Source organism: Cheilinus undulatus, linkage group 12 (assembly GCF_018320785.1).
Source record: "Cheilinus undulatus linkage group 12, ASM1832078v1, whole genome shotgun sequence".
NCBI classification, from domain to species: domain Eukaryota; kingdom Metazoa; phylum Chordata; class Actinopteri; order Labriformes; family Labridae; genus Cheilinus; species Cheilinus undulatus.
In genome coordinates this window covers 21,059,711-21,081,095 of record NC_054876.1, presented here as the reverse complement: position 1 = coordinate 21,081,095, position 21,385 = coordinate 21,059,711, and the positions used below count along the sequence as shown (strand labels likewise).

General features: G+C 40.3%; 1 protein-coding gene across 3 annotated transcripts in view; it reads right to left on the bottom strand.

Annotated features, from left to right (window-relative positions):
• LOC121518863 (connector enhancer of kinase suppressor of ras 2-like) overlaps nt 1–18,953 on the bottom strand; it is a 69,667-nt gene extending 50,714 nt beyond the window's left edge. For all 3 annotated transcript variants that reach the window (XM_041801530.1, XM_041801531.1, XM_041801532.1), the window contains exons 1-4: nt 18,821–18,953; nt 7,465–7,628; nt 4,580–4,782; nt 3,286–3,373 (exon numbers count right to left, since the gene is read on the bottom strand). In XM_041801530.1, coding sequence (XP_041657464.1) covers nt 3,286–3,373; nt 4,580–4,782; nt 7,465–7,628; nt 18,821–18,884 — 519 coding nt within the window. In that variant the 5' untranslated portion in view covers nt 18,885–18,953. The remainder of the gene's footprint in view (nt 1–3,285; nt 3,374–4,579; nt 4,783–7,464; nt 7,629–18,820) is intronic.
• Nucleotides 18,954–21,385: the final 2,432 nt, after the last annotated feature.

Below are 21,385 nucleotides of genomic sequence, written 5' to 3'. Positions count from 1 at the left end.
GACTGCATGTATAACAAATGAGAAAACAAAACAATGAAGTCCAAATTAATGAGTCCCTCAGGTAGTTATTGGTAAAAGCTAAAAACATTTCAACAGCAGAACTGATTTTGCACAGACACCCTCTGTTATTTGAACCTACATGGTTATTTATGTTTGCAAAATCATAGGAGATATAATGGCATACTAGAGGCTCTGTATTTCTTTATTTTACAAGGAATCAAGCACATATTATTTGTTATTAATGGTCAAATATGTCAAAATAATCCCTCTGTCAATGTGTCAATATGATTATTCTTTTTTCCTATGGAAATAGTCAGAGCCTCCCCAAACATGTCAGACATTTATGATTCTAGGTCATGCTGCCTCTGAAAGAGAGACCACAGAAACCAATGAGAGTGAGCAGACCAAGGCGTGTCACCAACTGGATGGTGTGAACTTTTGCAGCTGTACAAAAACACAACTATACTTTCTTCTCAGCCAGGATTTCATCTATCCATTTAATCTTTTCCTGTCTTTTTTCACTGCAAAATATAAAGCATGCAGGACAGCCAGCTGATGGCACTGACCATCCTTCATATTTGTTTTTCTTCTGAAATCACCTTTGATGACCCTGTGAGATCTCATGTTTGTGGAATCTGCACTTTAAAACTGTTACTGAAAACAGCAGGTGTGGGGCCTGTCAGTTTGGCCGAATTGTCCAGTGTGTGCAGTTGGGGATGATAATGTTATAAAATGGTTGAAACTGTCCTTATGGCTGTGGTAGCCAGTGTGTAGCCAGTCTGGGCAGCAACCACCATGTTTGAAAAATTAAGCCTGTATTTAAGTGCAAAAAACTGCAGTTACTCATGGGTCCAGCTGGCTGCAGAAACCAAGGATTCCTCATTAGGTCCAATCTTAAAATGTCCATTTTTATACCAGGAATAAACATGTTTACATCTTGGTTTTTAAAAAAATTAACAAAGCACATGTAATTCCCTGCAATTTAAACAAATTTCAACAAGTTTTGATGCTTTTATTCAGCTAAAGAGTGAATAAAAGAGCATTATTAATATTATTTTTTTCATCATTGTCATTCTTACTAGCAGGCAATTATTATTGTGCTGTATTAAATAATTAACCCTTGGTATTAACTGCACTTAAAAAGTTTAGTTTGCTTCTGATGAGTGGATGTTTAGCCAACAGAAATTTACATCCCATCTCTGCATCCACATTTAAGTCAGCCTTTTGCTGTTGTGATAACTGGGAACTTTGTAACCTTGCAAAGCAGATGGATACGGCCATTTCCGAGTTTCTCGCTGGTGAATCCATCTCACAAAGCTCCCGTCTGAACCTTTTGGGACTGGTTAGAAAGTGACAGGACCAATCAGCATCGAGGGGCATTACTTTCAGGTGCAGCGGAGTCGTGACGTGAGTAAGCAGCAACAAGAGGCCAGTGCAATTATGGAGGAAGAGATTAGTGTGGATGCTGCTAAAGCGCCAGTTTTATCAGAACTTGATGACATTTCTTCGTTAAAAGAAGAACATAGAACAGCAGTGAGTTGTTTTCTCTTCAAAAACGACAATGACAAAAGTCGTGTACTGACATGTCTACAGTCGCCATGTTTCACGTTATGCAGTCCTCTATGGAGTTTACTCCTTCAGAAGGGCCGCAGCTCGTCAGCAGCTACATCACATGCTTTGTTGCTCTGATTGGCCCGTAAAGACGTGTTCATCCAATCACCCTCCGAGTTTTATTTTTCAAAGGCTCTACCCTTTCCCAAATGTTGTCTATGAGTGGTTGACCAGATGTGTGAAACAAATCCATCTGGCGTGCCAGGTTAAGAACTCTGAGCTCTCAGATGTTTATCTGCTAAAATTGACAGATTTGCAATAATAATAACTCACTTTCTCCTCTTAAAAAATTCTATTTATTGAAAATTAACGTAAACCAGGTGATAATGAACAGTGTTCTCTTTTATTCTTCAAGCCTCCCTCCTCATCTCTCTCCTATTCTGCTGATGTTAGCATTAGTACTTTGCTAACCAAACAACGAGCTTGTTGAGACGTTGTAAGTTAACAAAAGCAAGGCTGAAAGCAACAGGTGAGTTCATTACCAACATTTAGATACATGTCAGACTTGTAGTGACAGTTTAAGGCCCAGGTAACTTAGTATTTAGCATTGTGTGTTTCTGCTGTGTGCCAGTGTTGAGTCAGCAGTTACAGGCTACAGACGGATTTTCTCTATAGCAGATCTCTATATATAAATTCTACTTTTCTATGTGGAATTTGTAAATATTTAGTTTCACCTTCTTGTGAGTCTTTTCAACAAGCGGTCTGGTTTGGTCCCGTACACTTTGGCCTAGTTTGGTACAGTGAACAATGATCTTGCTTGCATTTCCAAAGGTCCATCCAGCCTCACTTGTAGTGATGGGAATTCTAACTTTTTTTCAGAGATCTTTGGCACATGTCATTGACATGGTCTTGTGGCACCCAAATGGCTCTTGATTTTGTACTATTTTGCCTTTCATGTCTATCAAACACAATGGTGCAGTGGATCATGCAGAAGTGGGTATACTCTTAATGTATATAAATAAATACTCTTTGTTGAGTATACTCTATTTAGAAGGGGAGAAAACCGTCTCTTAAACAGGAGCAGGCTCCAGTCATTTACTTAAGAGCTGGCTCTTAAATTGGCTCATTCAAAAACAACACATTACTATGGTTCTTAACTTCTCATCTCGAACTGAGTTGCCATTTTAATCCAGCCTGTACCCTATGGGGTTTTATTCCTCAATACTCTATCGTTGTTTTCTCTGAAAGCATGTTTATGACAAATTGAGGGAAAAAAACCTGTTCAGCCAAGTACAGCGTGTCCATTCATAACACTGTGTTGCAGGACTGCAGTGATTCTAGCTTGCACTGTTTAAGAATGATAGGTATCTTCTGGTACCCCACAGAAGAGTGCCAAAAAATAGGATGGTACAGATCAGTTATTTTGGTACCCAGTGGAAACACAAATAATTGTGTACTGAGCCAAACTGAGCCAGAGTACTTGGGGAGATGCAGTAGTCGGTTTCCAGAGTGACTGAAACATTTCGAACACCTTCATCCAGCCCCACCGCATTTATACACAAATCATTAGCATCACTGAGGTTATGTTTAAGTTTTATACATGTAAAAAGATGGCAAAACTAATTATGGCATCTCCACTTTAACCTCTTTTCCAGTAAGATTGATTTGATTGAACTGATGTACAATATCCAAGAATTTTAGTTGTACTTAAATTATAGCAAACAACTGACTTGCCTGTTGGACAATTGTGGTGAGCTCCAGACACAGCTGGATGACGTTGTTCCTGGTCACAGAGTAATCTGCCACTGCAGCAAAAGGAGACCTGAAAAAGAAAGAGCACCTGGAATGAACCATTAGACCATTCTTCCTTTGAGACTCAATCATTGGTCAATGAGCGGGAACACACTATGACTTCTAAACTGTTAGTTTGCGTTAAGAGCAGTATTAATAAACAATATTAATGTAAGGCACAACAATAATGTAAGAATTAACATAAAGTTAACATACAAGACAGGAAACAAAACAGTCATTCATCACAAAGATATAAACTGACACTATGTGGAGGCTGGCACATGTGGCTGTAATATCATGCTTCTAATTTAAAATCACATTTGTAATACCACGTTTCTCTGTGTATCTTAGGGGCGCACTAACCCCGCCTCCAGAGTCACATAAAGCCACAAGATGTTATTTATTCAACAGTGATGCCTTCAAACATGAAGATGAAGCATCGGATGTTGAATTTTAATTAGCGCTGATGTGTTAGATATGTGGATGACGATTTTATGGGAAAATGCAACACTGATTCACTTTGTTATTTCTGTAAATGCTTTTTGCTTTGAACTTTTGAATTCATCAAACACACACACATTCGCAGACGCAAACACATTGGCAGAATTCCACAGAGAAGAAGGGGATAAAGCAACATATAAATAGATTTGCGCAGTGCCTTTTTGGCCACCCTGTCAAAGTCTTCTTATATAAGTCCTTTACTCATCTTTTCCCGTCAGCTCATTCGGCATGGACATAACATAAAACAAAGCTGTCTGTATGTGGTAAAAACATGGTAAAATCCCCCAAAACACACGACAGGAAGCAGCGCGCGGTGACTTTATAAAAGTGTCTCATTCCTTTATAAAGTCACTTTTAATATCAAACTGGCTCAAATGTGAGTGTATGATTTTTGCTTAAAAATCAGTGGACAGATCCTTGTTAAATTTAAAGGATTAAACATCATGGCTTGATGGAAAAAGCTACATTTTACTTAAATTGCCAAAAAAATGAAGCTGAGTTAGTCAAATTCAGAGCTGTAACTTTAGAAGTTCAAGGGGGCACATCAATATGCTTTGTTAAACAATGGGGGTAATGTGATTAAGCAAAATATATATATATTTCCAAAATAAAAGTCCTCTGCATCTGCCATGTTTAATTGTGGGGGGGAATGCTTGTGCATATCACTGTTTCTCTGTCTTTGTGTCTTTTTCACATGTTTGAATGTATGACAGGAACATCCTTTTGCAATCCTCACCTGTCCAGCCAAGCCAAGAGACTCTTAGCTGCAGCGATCAGATCCACCACAGACGTCAGAAAGTCATTGGGCAGCTTCCGAGTGGCTCTGCCGTCATAATGCCCGCTGCGCCGCCTCCCTGTGATGAAGTTCTGCAGGTTCTTTGCAGATGCATTGAGCTTGTGGGAGAGAGTCTTCAGATTCTCAGTCTCTAGCCCGTAGTTCTAGAGGAGAGAGAGGAGAGTAAATCCCCTTTGTTTGACCAGTTTGTCTCTGTTTGTTTTAAGTGCGACGCCTTCCAAGAATTTCTGCGGCGTGGCACTGCTCTGTGAATAAAAGAGCCCTGACAGGAGAGCCCACCTTGTGTCACTACAGGGGAAGCTGTTCATGAGAGAAACATGTGAGGACTGGAACCAGTGACCCATCCACCCAGCCACGCTCCCCTCCAGCTGTTAACTTTGCATGTGTGGAGAAAGAACAACAGTCGTTATCCTGAGCACGGAGCTGCACGTGGAGGCCTGTGGGCGTCGTCACGCCACACTTTCTTGGGAGGGAAGAGCGCGGCAGGAGCGCCACTAATCATATTTAATACAGCAGCGCCGGAGAGACTTTAAACTAAATCCCAGTTACATAAGGAGCTTTGGGGCTGAATCAACCCCCCCTCTTTGTAGCGATGTGGGATGAGAGGACTTTAGATTCAGATTGCATCTGTGACCTCAGTCCACTAAAGCTCCATCGTCTCTGTCTGTTTCTCTCTGACACATCTTCATGTCTTTTCCACCCTCTCTTCTCCACAACCACTTTCTTTTATCCTGTAACATCTTCTTACAGTACATTTACACGGTCTAAATGTTCCCCATCAATACCCTGCTTTTTTAAACTGATTCATCTTTGGAGTGTTTTTTCAAGCAAAAATACCAATAACTGGATAGTTTCAGCTCATCTCATATAAGGATTTGCTGTTTTTTTAATTCCACTGTAAAAAAAGTATCTGGAAAAAAAAGCATCACTTCAGGCTTTCATCACGACAGGAATTCCCTCCTACCTTTAATGTTTTATATAACGAAAGATTGTTTACAAAATAATCTGTTGGTTGATAAACATGGCAATTGCTGGTTCAAACTTGAAAGATCTTTTGAAATTTTGGACTATTTATCAATGAACAACAACAAGAAAAACTGGTATTAAAAAACACCCTGTCATAATGCAAACTTAAAAATAAAAACTTTATTACACTTAAAATTTTTAATGCATTAGAAATAAAAGATGAATATTCAAATGGGTGCATTTATTTTAAAAAATTGGATATTTGATAATGGTTTTTCTCTAGGAAAAATAGTTATTTTCTTCAACTACATTAGGTGTTACTTTTTTTGCCATGCATTCATTGGAGGCAAAGATGTTTCAGACCCTGTTTCCTTATTTAGCTCAACTCACCTTTGAATTATGTTTAACCGACTTTTAGTTGTTTTTTTCAAATTCAGTTTTATTCATAAACAAAATCTGTCTCTTACATTCATGAATTAACCACATCGCAAACTTTACAGACTAAGCAAAATTCCAAGGTAAAATTCTGTATAGACTTGTTAAGAAGTTGTTACCTGAATGGTGGCTAGCTTTAGCTTACACTAGCTTTTAGTTAACATTACTATAAAAACCTAGCTTTAACTTTAGCTAGGTGAACTTTAGTTCACCTAGCTAAAGCTCACCTAGCTATGTTAGCTTTGTAAGTTGCCACAGATATTGTAAACATTAAACTCTTTAAAAAGTGTAGTTATGTAGCATGGACCAGTACAGAGACTTTTAACTACACGTGTTCAATTATAGAGGTGTGACTTTACCTGAACAACTTGATTTGAGTTCTATAAGGAAACATCATACTTCACTAAACAACTTCTCAGTAGCTTCTCAGTACATAAAATTTAAAGTAAACTTTAAATTAAATACTTTTTACTTTTACTTGAGTAGTTCTGTTGAGTTTTACTTACATATTTTCTAACTAGAGTAACTTTACTTTGACTTAAGTTCATTAGTGGTGAACTTTTTACACCTCTGATTTACAGGAATGCTCATGACATGGAAGTTCACACACTACTGATGCAGCAGTTGGAGCAGTCTGTGGTTAAAAGTTTTGGAACCTCAGCCATTTGAGACCTGTCCCACTCTATCTAGTGATCCACAGTCGTCCCATCAGGAATGACTTTGTTTATAATGGATAAAAAGGGTCTCCTGATTGCAAAACAACACAGTTGATTCTCTCATGTAGTTCTGATCCTGCTGACCTGGATCACATTGTGAAGTCGATTTGAGGTGGCAGCTCTGTTAGCAGTGTTATTAATATTAGCCTTTCAATTTTACATTAACCCAATCAGCAGAGCGGCAGTACGTGGTGCTGACACACACAAAACGTGTGTTTCTGAGAGCAGAAATCAGATCAAGAGGAGGCTTTAATCCATGTCAGCACTAATGACAGCTGGAAGGATCGCCTGTAGAGGAAAACTCAGCCAGATTATTAACTCTGATAGATTTACTCTGATGTTGAAAATTGAGGGAAATTACATCAGTTTCCCTGATGTGAAGTTTGAAACCCTTTGATACTGTGGGGATATTTTGCTAATTTTCACTAATTATTCACAATTTTCAGACTTCATTAATGGTGACTTCATGCAAAAATATAGTCAACACATCATTATGATCCCCTTAATTCTTACATATCCTAAGTGTCTATTTTCAGGATTTTTCAGGCGATTTTTCTGGCTTGACTTAAACATCTTTTTTTGCAGTAAAACTCTTAAATTTCTCAATATTTGTTAAGGCCCATAATGTGCAAGAGAAACAGCAGCAATCTGGGAAGTTCTGTGAACGCACAGTTTCGTTGGAAGACAAGCTGGGAGGTTTGGACTCACCAGAGCACAAAGTAAGTCCACAGCTTCCAGTATTAGCTCCTGGTGGCCGATCCTGGACACTCCAAGATCCTCGAGCTCCTGGTGCGTGATCCGCAACAGCTGGTCCCCCCCTACTTTCTCCCTCTCGAAAGTCTTGATGTACTGCTGCAGGCAGTCGTCCAGGCCTGGAAGAAACCACACAGACAGGAAAACTCAAGTACAGCACGACAACAAGGTGAAAGTCTTGTTTCCTGGCAGCATCAGACTTCCTGATTTCTCGTCAATTTGCATAATGTCTTCTAATGGAACTGTGTTTTTTTTTCTCGCCTCTATCTGTGCTGTAAATCTCTGAAGTGTGAGCACAGGTTGTATTTTGTTATGTCCCAAAGTGTGAAACCGTCCGTGTCAGTGAAGAAAAACTGACAGGTTCCCCCCTCCTCACCAGTCCTGAGGTGCATTTAAACTAAAACGGGGATGTCGTGTGTCTGTGCTCGGCTTGTTTTACATCTCTCACTGCAGCAGCAGGTGTGAAGTCGCTCAGTGAAGCAGTTGATGAAGAGAAGCAGAGGAAAACAAACTGATTCTGAAGCTCCTGTCTGAGTCACTGCTTTGCAGCATTAGCTGAGGTTTGAAACTGGAAACTGTGGTAAATCCTTAATCAATATAGTGTATTAAATAAGTAACGCCTTCAACAGAATCAAATCTATCATCTTAAGAAGTACCATAGACTAAAACGGAACCCCTTTCGGTCACTGGGTATGCATGTACTCTGCACTAAAGAGTTCAAGAGTTTCAGAAGCATTATTTAGACGTTCAAGGCGCTGTGTCTGCTCTAATACTTGCCTCCTTTCACAGCTTGAAACCTGTCAAATTCTCTTCATAGCTCATACACTCTATCCTGTTAAAAATACTTAAAAAGCCAGACATTTCCATTTACAAGTTGCTTTACTTTAGATCAGATAAGCACAATTTTTAGCCTGAGTAAAAGCTAATTTCAGAATATTTTCCTTCAAATTAATCTCTTGATCATATTTCCAATTAATTAATTAACCACTTAGGCTACAAAAAAACAGGGAATGAGGGGGAAACAACCATTAAAATTTTGGGTGACCACAGTAAACAAAACTTGGTAAAAACCTAGTATATGGCTGACTGCAACTATCTGGGGTGCCTGTTGAAATGCCGGAGTGGCAGAGTGATTTTGTCATTATTGTTATTTTTTGTGAGCCAGTTTATTGTGGCTTCTTAAATGTACATAGCTACAAGCTGCCCTCTCTCTCTCTCTGTCTCTCCTCTTATTAAAGCTCTTCTCTGTGTACATATGAAACTCTACAGAGACATGTCATACTTTACTGATAGAGACAGACACTGGAGATTAAATGTTTTTTGTCAGATTTAAGTCTTTAATGGTATTAAGTTTATACTAACAATAAAACACAAACTGGTTAATGGTTAACAGTTTATTCTGAAATAAAGAAAAACTGCAGCAGGATTCATGAACATTTCTAATTCTCCTCAGACAGGTGTGTAAGGGTCTTTATATGTGTAAAATAAGATCAATTTCTACTTCAGTGTTCCTGTTGTTTTTTATATTCATTAATTATCTATAAACAGCACATTTATCATATTCCCTGCAAATAAAGATGTGCTAAACGTGTAAGTAGCATTCTCTTAACAACGCAGAGATTTCAATATTTATTTGTTCCCCATAATCATATAGTATTAAGGGAATATTTACAAAGTATTTTTTTAACATAGCACACACGCCTGACTCACGTGGGTGACACAGACACACACAGCTGGAGCACACACACACACAGCACTGACGTGCTGATCCTCCATGGTCAAAGAGGAGAAAGTTCTGCTGTTTATCCTCCAGTATTCTGAAACTGTTGCACTCAACAGACAGAAGCCTGAGGTCTACACTACCAACATGTTAGCATGCGTTTCAGTGTAGTTGTGTGCGTGCATGTCGCGTTTGTGTGTGTCACTCTTATGCAGCATGAAAGTAGACGACGATGAGAAGAAAGCAGCCGATGCTGCTGTGTAAAAGAGAAAGGGACGATAGGAGAAAGAGTGACAAAGGGACAGGAGCTCATGATGGAAAAATTTTAAAAACTAAGGTTGTGCGGAAGTCTCAAATGATGAGTCCGAATCAAGTACAAGAACAGCAGTCCAGTTCAGAGTAAACAGCAACCGTCTTTAAGTGACATCCAAGCTAACACCGGACTATACTGGACAAGCCCACCGCCATGATCGGAAAGCCATGTCGTAACAGACCGGGAGTAGAGCGGTAACTTTTTTTCTGTCACAGAAAGCTTTCAGTGTTGCGCTTATCTGGATTTAGACACAATGTCTGGTCCAGACAAAAGCTCCACTGCGGCTAAGTCCCAGGTAATGACTAGCAGGGCTGCTAGAATCATCAGCTAAAACACAACAACTAATTAGCTATATACAACAACTAACCCTTTCCCTGTAACTATCACATAATCATGCCAAAGCGGGGCGGCAGAAGAGCGACAACATCGTTTTCTGACACAAAAAGCTTTCCGTGTTGCTCTCAGCGCTGTGATGAAGAAATGTGTTGGTCTGGCTAAGGCCGAGCTAACGGCTAGCAGCCATTGTATACAAGCACAACAAGTAACTCTTTCCCCCTCAACTATCGCATAGTCATGCCAAAGGAGTGAAAACATCTTTCCCAACATGAAAAGCTTATAGGGTTGTTTTTTTTCTTTGACATACAGAAATGTGGCCCAGTTCTGGTTAAACAGAGGCCATGCTAAAGCTATATCTGAGTATTTACAGCAGTGGAGGCAGCCATTAGAGGGCTTTCAGCACAAGTAAACCCCACCCATAGCGCAACTCTGTATGTATGGCTCTGGTTAACACAGTCGAGGCAGCCATCACTGCCAGCATTCAGTACAAGCAAACACAACTCTGTATTGTGAGGCTTATAGATTAGGCTCACTAACTCAGTCGGTTACTTACTGACTGACTGACTGACTTACTTACAGACATTGCCATATGTAGGGCTGACCTTAGCGATCAGCCAAAAATGTACTGTTTAATGTAACCTAAAGGCTGTTCAGAAAGACTGCAGACATTGTTATTCAAAGCTCCTGTGGCAGATTTTAAGCTGTTCATGAAACCAACTATAATCAATACTGATGTATAAATGCAACTAAAACCATCAGCATGAAGACTGATTATTTCTATCAAGTCATTTTTAACCTTCAAAACTGATGACACTGGGTAGGTGTCAGACCAAATGACTAGAGGCATGTAAGCTGTAAGTACAAGGTGTAGACCAATTATCAGCCTGGCCAATAATAGGTTCTTTGCAGTCACATGATTCTGATGATGTGTGAATGTCCATTGAGATCAGACAGTAGGGGATAGCCATTAGGGAAGTGGGGGGATCAACCAGGTAGTGGTTTGCCAGTCATGAATAAGTCTGTTCTACTTAACGTCCCTTTAATGTTAGCCACAGTAGGTAGCTCCTGTTTGAGTGCCACTTTCTTTTCCTACATCCTTTGCCGGTATTTAATCTGCACTTTAAAAAATCAAACTGGTATCAAATGTAGAGCTGTTTGAGAGCCAAGGACCAGCTCTACTGAGCCGAGCAAAATGCTCTGAATCTCTTAAAAGAGACGGGTTTCCTGTTACAAAGAGCAAGGCTGGACAGACATCAGCTGAGGAAACATGGGCTAAGATCAAGGTGTGATGAGCTAAACCATGCCCAAACTTTACTGAACCAAACCAGACCATTTTGAGGAAACGTACACTGTGTGACATGATGCAGTGACACTACTCTTCCAGGCTTTGAACTTAGGGTTTTTTAATTCCTGCCAGCTGCTGTTTCTCTGTAATTTTTTCAAAACCTTTTTTGCCTGATTATTAGGGCTGGGTATTGGCACTGATTTCCTGATTTACTTTTTATTGACCAACACATTTGATCAATCAACACAATAAAATGCAACATAGACCTAACGGTCAGTAATAAAAGATCTGTCTTTGAAAAAAATTAATCGATATCAAAAATTCAAACAAAAAATCAATCTGAATCAGAAAATCGATTTTTTGAACCCAACCCTACTGATCATGTCACCACTTTCAGGACACAAAAGTAGGTCAAGAATTAATGTTTTTTATTTTCCCACTTTGAACACTCGGCATAGTCGTAAACAGCTCAAAACACAGAGTTTCTCTTTAAACAAATCACTTCTTGCACCCCAAGTGCTGTACTCTGCTGCTGTGCGACGCCATCTGCAAAGAACCTACTGATGCCAATATTTGGCATTTAGCCAGTAATTGGTATCCCACAAAGGTGTGTTACTCCACTGTGAAGTAGTGAAGTGAAGTAGATCACAAGGGTGTGCAAGGCATGTCTTCCCCCCCGGTTTTGTTTTCACTCTTAACAGTCTTACCTAAGTCCTGCCCACAGCCCAATATGACTGGCTTGATGTCACACAACTACCAGCCAATCAACACTGAGGCCTGAGCGCCACTGACACAGGGAGTTAATGACATCACTTCTTGTTTTGTGCTGCTACTGTGTTGCTCTGTGATGTTTTTAAATGTATACAGCGCTAGTGCCAAACTTTTCATTTTGTTGTTCGAATGCATATCAATTCCAAACATCTGTCATCAGTCTTGTGGATTTTTAATAATTTGAATTGACATTGGCGCTGAAAAAACAATATAAGTGGACCCTTAGTGGATTTCCGTGTCAAATATTCTCAGTGTCAACTAGTACATTATTCATAGAAGCTAATCCTATGTGGATGTGGAAGATGGTAAAAATATTTAAATGGTTGTCAGATCCACAGAGATATTTTACAGCATAGTGTGTGAGGGAAAAGCCGTGTAGCCAGAGAACTGCATCCACTCTTCAGTGCACACCTGCCTAAATGCATGTGTGTATTTCTGTGTGTGAGGAGAGGGAGAAAAAGCAGGTGACCCAAATGATCCAAGAGTTTCTCATTCTGACGAGGCGTTTCAAACCAGCTTGAGGGGTGCAGTCAGTGCAGGAAGTTCTGTCTAGATTTTCATTTCTCAGAGTCTAGATTTTCCTCAAATATGACTGACTGATACAATATATTGTCCAGGCCTAGCTTTTCCACCATGGCATTTCAAGGCATGATGTTTTCCCCTCTGTAACACTTAACTTTCATTATGAACGTCACAGAAGCATACAAAGCACGGACGTGTGCTGAAATGCAAGGTGAATTGGGAGACATGGAAACCAAATATGCTGTTTTGAAATCAGTCTAAATGTCTTTAGGTGTAGGGCATTGCTCTGACTGAGTAACACCTGTGAGCAGACAGGAGGGTGAGATAATGTTGTATAAAAAGAAAACCCTACTTGTACATGTACAGGAAGAAACCTGCAAAAGAAAAGACAAGAAAAGACTGAAGAACCCTGTCTCCTCCTCCCTGTGTCAGAGCTGCTGTCCAATGTTTACAGTCAGCTGTGTTCTGGGATGGTTTGACTCAGTATCATATGAGTAGTGTTGCAACTTGTCTAGCTGCTAAAGGTGTCTTTGAGCCATTTTAAGTCCAAGATAGTTAACAAGGCTTGGATTCCAGCATGAGAATGCAGGAATTGCAAAAAGTATTTCATTCTCTCATGCAGGAAAATGCTGCATGGATTTACAGTGCCTCCATATGCTAAAAAAGCAAAAAGTCTGTAGGAGGCTTTACTCAGTCCTGCAGATCTCCTAGCTTATAGTATCATCCAGCAAGATAAAAGGAGACAAGGGTAGACTTGTGCTGAGCTAAGAGGCGAGATGAGCCCCTTTAACTTAAAAAAATCCTCATTTTGTCACAAACATGCTTTTAATCGATACAGTGATGTGCAATCAACGGAATAAACCTTGTGGGCTAAGTCATCGAGTGAAGATGTGCCATCCATGAACGAGCCTGTTCTGTGAAATGGCTTTTGAATGTTAGCCATGTTAGCTAGTTCCAGTTTGAGTGCCAGTTTCCTTTACTCTGTCCTTTGTCGTTATTTAGTCGTTTAAAAAGACTAACTGGTACCAAATGAAGAGCCATTTGGGAGACAAATAACAGGCCTAGCAAGCTGAGCCAAATCATCTGAATCTCTAAAAAGAGACGGATTTCCCATCACAACAAGAGAGACTGGACTGACATCAGCTGAGGAAACGCGCAAGAGTTCAATGTGCCAAACTATGACAAAAATGTACTGAGCCAAACCAGGCCTTCTTGTGGAATCGGACAATATATGACCATTGTGGGGACCAATAGTTCCCAACCTTTTTCCCTTGGGCCCCCCTACTCTTATCTTAGAAGAACTAAGCCCCCCAGGGCCCACTTGGAAAAGTACACACCATTGGTAATAGTTGTCATTGACAAAATCTTTGCATAATAGGCCTACAAACAATTGTTTTGGACAAAATATCTATGAATAAATGATCCACTATTACAACAGTTTAGTATGGCCACACTAGAAAAATAATAATAAACTCAAAATTGTCATGTTTAAAAAGTTAAATTAGGAGAAAAAAATGTGAATCAAAACTAAGAATTTGAGATCATAAAGTCCAGAATCAAACCACTGTTTTACTTTGTGTCATGTAATATTTTTGGGGGGGCTTTACACTGTTGTAAATTTATGATTTTAAAACCTGAAATTTTTGTATTTCAAATGTCAAAATTTAAACCTTTTTTTACTTTTAATTTCCTGTTTTCTAGAAAATTTCCAACTTATGAAACTCAAAAATCCTGAGTTCATTTCTATGTAAATATACAACTTTACAACTTCAAAAAGTTTCCTTTTTTCACCAAAATTGGAGCTTTTTGGCTCAAAAATTGGCAGATTCTAATCCCTTTTTATCTTTTATGTTAGCCCTAAAAAAACTGTTGTACATTATGTTTCCAATCATACTTAAGAAAAAAAAAATATATATATATATATATATATATATATATATGTACACCTAATTTTGATAATGTCAGAGCGGACAGTGTCACCCCTGAGATCTTTTGCGCACCCCCAAGGGGTGCCAGGACCCCAGGTTGGGAACCACTGCAATAAGGTACCATGGCTTTAGATGGACACTTTTTTTTCCTGCCTGCCGCCATTTGACCGTGAGTTTTTTTGTTTCTTTCTTTCTTTCTTTTTTACTTTTTGCCTGAATATTTCACTACTTTCTGAACACAAAAGTAGCTCAAGAGTTAAGAATGATTTTATTCTCATACATGCTCAAAACATGGCCTTTCTGGTAGCATTTCTTTCTGCAGAATCACTGCAGAAATCACTTCTTGCCCACCAACAGGAGTTCTCGGATGCTGCCTGACATCATCTGCACAGAGCCTATACTTGGTTTTCATATCATACATGATTGCTTTATCCTGCTTGTCAAAATAAAGTGTTGGTTAAACAATGTGATTGGCTGGTAGATTTTTGAATCCACCAGTGGCAAGCAGGTGAAAAAGTTAATTTCCAACCCTGAAACACTGTAAGATATACTGCTTTGTCCACGGGTGGTGCCAAAATCAACAAAAAGAGGAGCTTTAAAACAGGCATGCATTACTTTTTGACATTTTTGCATACAAAGTTAATCTACTATTGATACATACCCTAGTGTTGGGTGTCTATTTTGATGTTTTGTCCTGTTTCCTCCCTGCTCTCTCCCTTTGCACACACTAAAGAGTCCAGATTGACTTACTGATTATTGTGTATCATTGCAGCTTTAGGCACACACAGATTTCATATATAGCTGAATGTCAACAGAAAATGCTCTGAATGCTAACCGGCTATCCTTCTACCATCAGACAGAGAAAGTAGCCTTTGTGAAGCTTTTCTATACACTCGGTGTGTTTCCATCTTCACAGTGGGAGAGGACGCACACATCCACACACTGACAGCCCTTTGCTCATCTCTTCTTTTCATCGTTGTGGGCCAATCATGTACATGTGCCTCAGCGCTGTGTCTGAACCTGATCAGGCATTCAGACCGGGTTCAGCTGGCAGCTACATAGTGGAGAGCAAACATAGGGAGTTTAGTGGGTTTGCATAAAACTTAAAAGCTTAACTAATCTGTCTTTTTACTTAGTTAATTGAGACTCATTATGTCAATGAAGTATTCCCCCATGTTGCCATAGAAACCATGAAGGAAAGGTTTTGGCAGGGAGTCTCTCTGACCGCAGGAGCAAATGAAGAAATAAGTGAAGAGAGGACATGATTCACAAAGTGTCGTTCAAAAAGCCGCACAGGATCTCAGATTTCATAGCAGGCAGCATTTAGACTAACATGCTTTGTTTGGATGCTTAAATGTGGTGTATTCCTCTCTAAAAATGAAAGCCTTATCTTCTTTCATAGCATCATGTCACAGAAAGCCCGTTTAGACAGCGTCTATTTCACTGATTGCACAAAGTAATCTCCGCTACATCATTTTTTCTGTCCTTTTCATGCTGATTATCAGACGAGCTGAGGAGAAATTAAAAGCACAGCCCTGACACATCCTGATCTTGGCACTAGATAATCCACTGGTAATGTGAGGTAAGAGAGATGTTTAGGACTGTAAGGATGGATTTATGCTAATCTGACATGTCATTGATCACTGTCAGTGTGACAAGGGGAGAGAGGGTGAGCGTGCAAGACAGAGCACAAGGGTACAACTGATATATTAAAAAAAATACATGAATTATGATAATGCACATGGACAGAGGAGGAGAAAAGAGATTATACTAAGCCTGAGCATTTAGTCTTTGACTCAAAACACACATCCAATTTCCAAAACAATACCAAAATGCACCAATCATGTGTTTCCAGGAAAAAAAAGCTGGAATTCTCTCCCTTTTGTAACCGCAATCTCCTCTTTAAAGCGGCTTTGTCACAGCTGGGAAAAGGGCGTCTTGCTCAAACAAAAACACAACCGAGAAGGAGGAGGGGGGTTGGGGGTTGGAGAGTGGGATTGTGGGAAGGTCACAGGGTGCCCCTATTTGGCCTCCAGTGACATCACAGAGGGGTAATAATGGAACCTGTGAATGCAAAATGACAAAACACTGCCAGTCCTTGAGAACAGAGAGGGGATGTAAAACAAGAATGACCCCCCCTTCCTCCTGCCTCCCTCCTTCCTCCCCCTTGGTGTTTCCCAGTGCCACTCTGTCCCTCACTTTAAATTACCATTACCGGGCTCTGGGCGCACAATCGTCTCTGCTCCACTTGTCAGATGTGGGACGCTGAAGAGCCCTCTCTCTCTCATATCCAATCTCCACTCCTCTCTGCCTGCTTCCCTCACTCTCTGCTTATTTACACATCGTCTCAGAGCTCATGTCAACTGTTGTGGCCGCTCTGTCTTCTCCTCATCCCGTCACCCCCTGCACCTCCTTCGGGTTTATAAATCCCCGTCTTGTCAAAAAAAAGGCCTGCTTTTCTAGGATTCAGGTACAATTTGTAGCACACGACTGAGACTAAGAGAGGTCTGATCTTTCTCATCAGAAAAGGTCTGAGCCAGCAGAAAGAGGCCTTCAGGCTGAGAGTTATGAGTAAGGATGTGTGTGTTTGTGGGTGTGTTCAGGCGGTAAAGATGTATGTTTCATCCGGAGCATCTCTGAAGGGCTTTGGCCTGACACGTGAGCACGTGGCTCTGCAAAACAACACACAAAACAATTACAGTACTACAAACAAACAGACACGGGCTTGGAAAGCATCCTCCTGCTGCTGCACTGAACCAACCTCCTAACAGTTTGTACATGTTTGATAGCAGCAGACTGCTGGTAGTAATTACTTTGCAGTGCAAACAGACAAAATAATGAGTTATCTTTGGCCTGAAAGTCTCCTGATAGGCTTGTGTGGGATATATATAGGTCTAGGGAGACTCAGTAAGCTGAATGAGCAGACGGTTTCCTCTAAGGAACCTCTAATGTAACACAGCAACAAATCTAATGAATGATTAATTAATCTGAACAACTTCAGATTAATCTTGCCAATTTGACTGAATGTTCAGCACTTTTAAGGACAACAATTTCTTCAGCTGTCCTTAAAAGTGCCTTGCTTTGATAGTGGAGCCTATCCTTGCATGTGCATTTGAACTAAGCCGGACAGAATTTTTGATGCCATGTGTTTAAAAATGATACAAAATCCAATGTATCATGGCTGTAGCGTCAAAAGTGCCCTCAACTCGTCAGTCATATTTCAACCCTAATATGTGCAGTCATATCTTTAATAGGGCTGTCAAGATTAGTCGAGTTAATCCCAACTAATTAAGGTCCACAATTAGTGCACTATTTATTTTTTGCATACTCCTTAATGTCTCATTTCACTTTAAAGAATTCACAGACAGCTCTGTGGACAAGTAAAAAAAACATTTGGACCTTTTTTATTATCTTTTTTCATTTTCAGTCTATAGCAAGCTCCTTTTTCTGTGGTTCAGTTCATGTTAAAGTCTTCAATCTACTTCTTAAAGCATGTCTGTATCCAAACAGGAAGTCAAAAAAATCCAAAATGACAAAAAACAATTTAAAATGCAAATTTTTAAAAAGCAATAAAAAGGGTGTGATTGGTCCTGATTAACAACAAAAATTCTGTGATTAATTGCAATTTTTAAAAATGATCCTTTGACTGCACTCATTTTCAATCAGACATACTGGTACATTTCACATGTTGCCAGCATTGTTAGGCATGTTTGACAATGTGCTGAGGTTTGCATGTATTCTTGGAGATAATAACAATAGTGCACAATAATTGGTGCCTATATGACTTGTATTTTTTGTTCATCTGATATATTGAATCTGCATGCTCTTAAACCCTAAAAATCGAGGGTAAAAGTGCAGTACAGGGTTTAAAAACAAAGTAAGCCCGTGTTGCATGATCCTCCTCCAAGTCAGCTGTGACTTTTTAATGACTTTGAGCTTATGAGGATGGGCATTTCTGCACGAATGGCTGCACAAGCTCTAATATTGTGGGGCTTTTTCTCTTCATGACACACAACCTTGATGTTAAAATTGAGCCTGCCTATCAATTGTGACTCCAGCTTCACATATCAGGGTAGTTTTTAATGTGTAATTCCTAGATCTCCTGCTTTCCTGCAAGGCTGCCCCGCGATAACAATAACCGCAGAACACAATGGAGATTTAAGCGATGTTTAAGGGCGTAAATATGCACAGACAAGATGGTTTAAACGCACAGGTCGTGTCTACATCATGATCGCCAGTAGAGATCGATATATTGATGTGATGTTGTAATTAAAAGCCTGTAAAGCGTCGCGCCGATGAGGCAGCACCCCGAGGCTCAGCAGGTGTTTTTGTTCTCTTTCGGCATCTCCACTGAATCCGGGTTCACATGCATGTCGACTCCCACTCAGTTTAAGCACAAATCTTTACTGCACGAGCTGTGATGAAGCCTTTCTTACCTTTCATCCAGTCCACCACTTGACCAGAGCTCCACTTGCTCACAGGCTCCATAACCAGAGCCATGCTAGAAGTTTGTCTTGTTCACGCTTCACAAAAGAAAAAACACTCCCGGCAAACCCCACTCCCGCCTTTAAAAAAAAAAGAAAAAAGAAAAAAAAAAAAAAAACAAGAAAAGAAAGAAAAAAAGTGAAAATAATTTTTAAAATTCAAAAGTCTACTCTGGTTTGATTCGTCGATGCTGGGTGTTTACAAACAAACCGAGGTAGGTCCAAAATGTCGTTTTGAGGAGCCTGAGAGCAGCCCAGCAGACTTGAGCACATTCCTGTGCTGTTTGCTCGCTTGAAAAGACCTCTTTTACTTGTCATTCATGTCAGGCTCAGTGGCGCTGATGCTGCTGAGTCGCTGCTGCCCGACCCCCCCCTCCCAAAATACATCCCAGTAAAAGCATCCAGAGCAGGGAGAACAACGCACGGACTGTCACTTCACAGTGCTGTCTGTGAAGGCTGGGTTCACTCTGAGCATCCTCCCTCTTACACAGACATGGAGTCACAGCCCTCACCGTGAGAAGTGTGAGTGTATCAGGGGCGATTAGTGCCACAGAGCGGCGGCAGCACTCTGAGATAGACTGTCTCAATAGTGTTATCAAAAAGTGAAACCCCTCAGACCACTTTCAGATTAAAAAAACAATATACATTTTGTGTTAAAAATCCCAGAAAAATCCTCACAGAGACTGCCCTCTTTAGGTTGAGACTGCCTGCTGCAACTGAATTCGTTTGAAAATTTCTTCTGGCTGATCTGGTGGGAAGTGAGGCCTATATGGACAAAAGTATTTGGCTAAAAATTTTATTAATTGAATTCAGGTGTTTCAATCAGACTCATTGGCACAGGCAAGGCCACACAGAGGGGGCGGGGGGGCTTTCTGAGACCCAGCCAAATGGGGGGACTATAAGGTCAGCAGATTCATGGTCTACTGTAAAGTGAATGTGTAGCACAATATAGGCTTAATTCCAAAAAAGAAAATACCTTTTCTGGAAAGGTTAATGTGGATAGGCAAAGTAATGTCCGATATCATAGCTAAGCTATGATGTAATGCACAGATGATAGAAAATAACGCAGAAGAAATGGAGAAAACTGTAGGAGGAAAAATTGAGTAATTGCATAATAGATTGAAAGTGACCTAAATGTGTTAGAAGTATCAAAATTTCAAGAGGGTCTGGCTGCAGCCCTCGAGCAAACCTCTACACTGGGGTGTTTGGCTGGAGACCTCTACGGTGGAGCGAAACCTCTTCGCTGGGGTGTGACGTACATTGCCCAAGCCTACGCTGGGGCATGCAGCGTGTTAACTGTTGTTAGCATGACCTAGCTGTTGATAGCATGACGACACTGCTATTCTAATATCTACGCTATTAAAACTGCTTCGGTTTAGGCGTTTAAATCCGACTGGTTAGGTTTAGGCATTCAAATCCGACTGGTTAGGTTTAGGCATTCAAATCCGACTTGTTAGATTTAGGCATTCAAATCCGACTGGTTAGATTTAGGGTGAGCCTGTCGGCAAGCGGCTTGAGCTGAAACTTCGTCGCGGGTAATATACATCACGCCCCCTCGTAGAGGTCCATGGCTTGGGCAATGTATGTCATGCCCCAGCGTAGAGGTTTCGCCCCACCGTAGAGGTCTCCAGCTAAACGCCCCAGCGTAGAGGTTTGCTCGAGGGCTGCAGCCAAATGCCTCTCCAAAATTTGGCAGGAAAAGTGTTGATAAGGGACTATAGAGAAGCAAAAAATGGGTTGATAGAAGCAGAAAAGGCTCTAAAAGTATGAAAAATGATAGAAAATATGGGTAATAAAAATGGGTGAAAAGTGACAAAAATGTTGCAAAAAATGTTGAAAAATATATTTTAAATAAAGCAATAGCAAAAAATGCTGGAAAAAGTAGTGTTAAGGTAACCTGACATGACAGATGGATGTGTTTCACACATCCATCTGGGAAAGCTTCAATAGGAAACGTTTGAGAAAAGGCAGAGGTCTGTTACATCTCTACGAGCCAATAAGAGCAACAAAACATGTGACGTAGCCGCTATTGAGCTGCGTGTGCGCAGCTATTGAGGAATAACATGAAACATGGTGACTATAGACATGTCAGTACACGACTTTTGTCGTTTTTGAAAAGAAAGAAACTCACTGCTGTTCTTTGTTCTTTTTTAACGAAGAATTGTTGTCAAGTTCTGATAAAACTGGTGCTTTAGCAGCATCCACGCTAAGCTCCACTATAATTGCTGCTGCTTGTTTACATCACGACTCTGCCGTGCCTGAAAGTACTGCCCCTCGTCGTTGATTGGTCCTGTCACTTTCTAACCGGGCCAAAACAATTCAGATGGGAGCTTAACAAGATGGATTCGCCAGTGAAAAACAAGGAAATGGGCATATCCATCTGCTTTGCAAGGTAAGTGTTAAGGGGTTAAAGTGTAGCAAAAATGGGTTAACAGTGGCAAAAGATGTTAAAAGTGGAAACAAAAAGGTTACAAAAAATGGATGGACAAAGTATTGACAATGGGTTTGAGAGTGGCA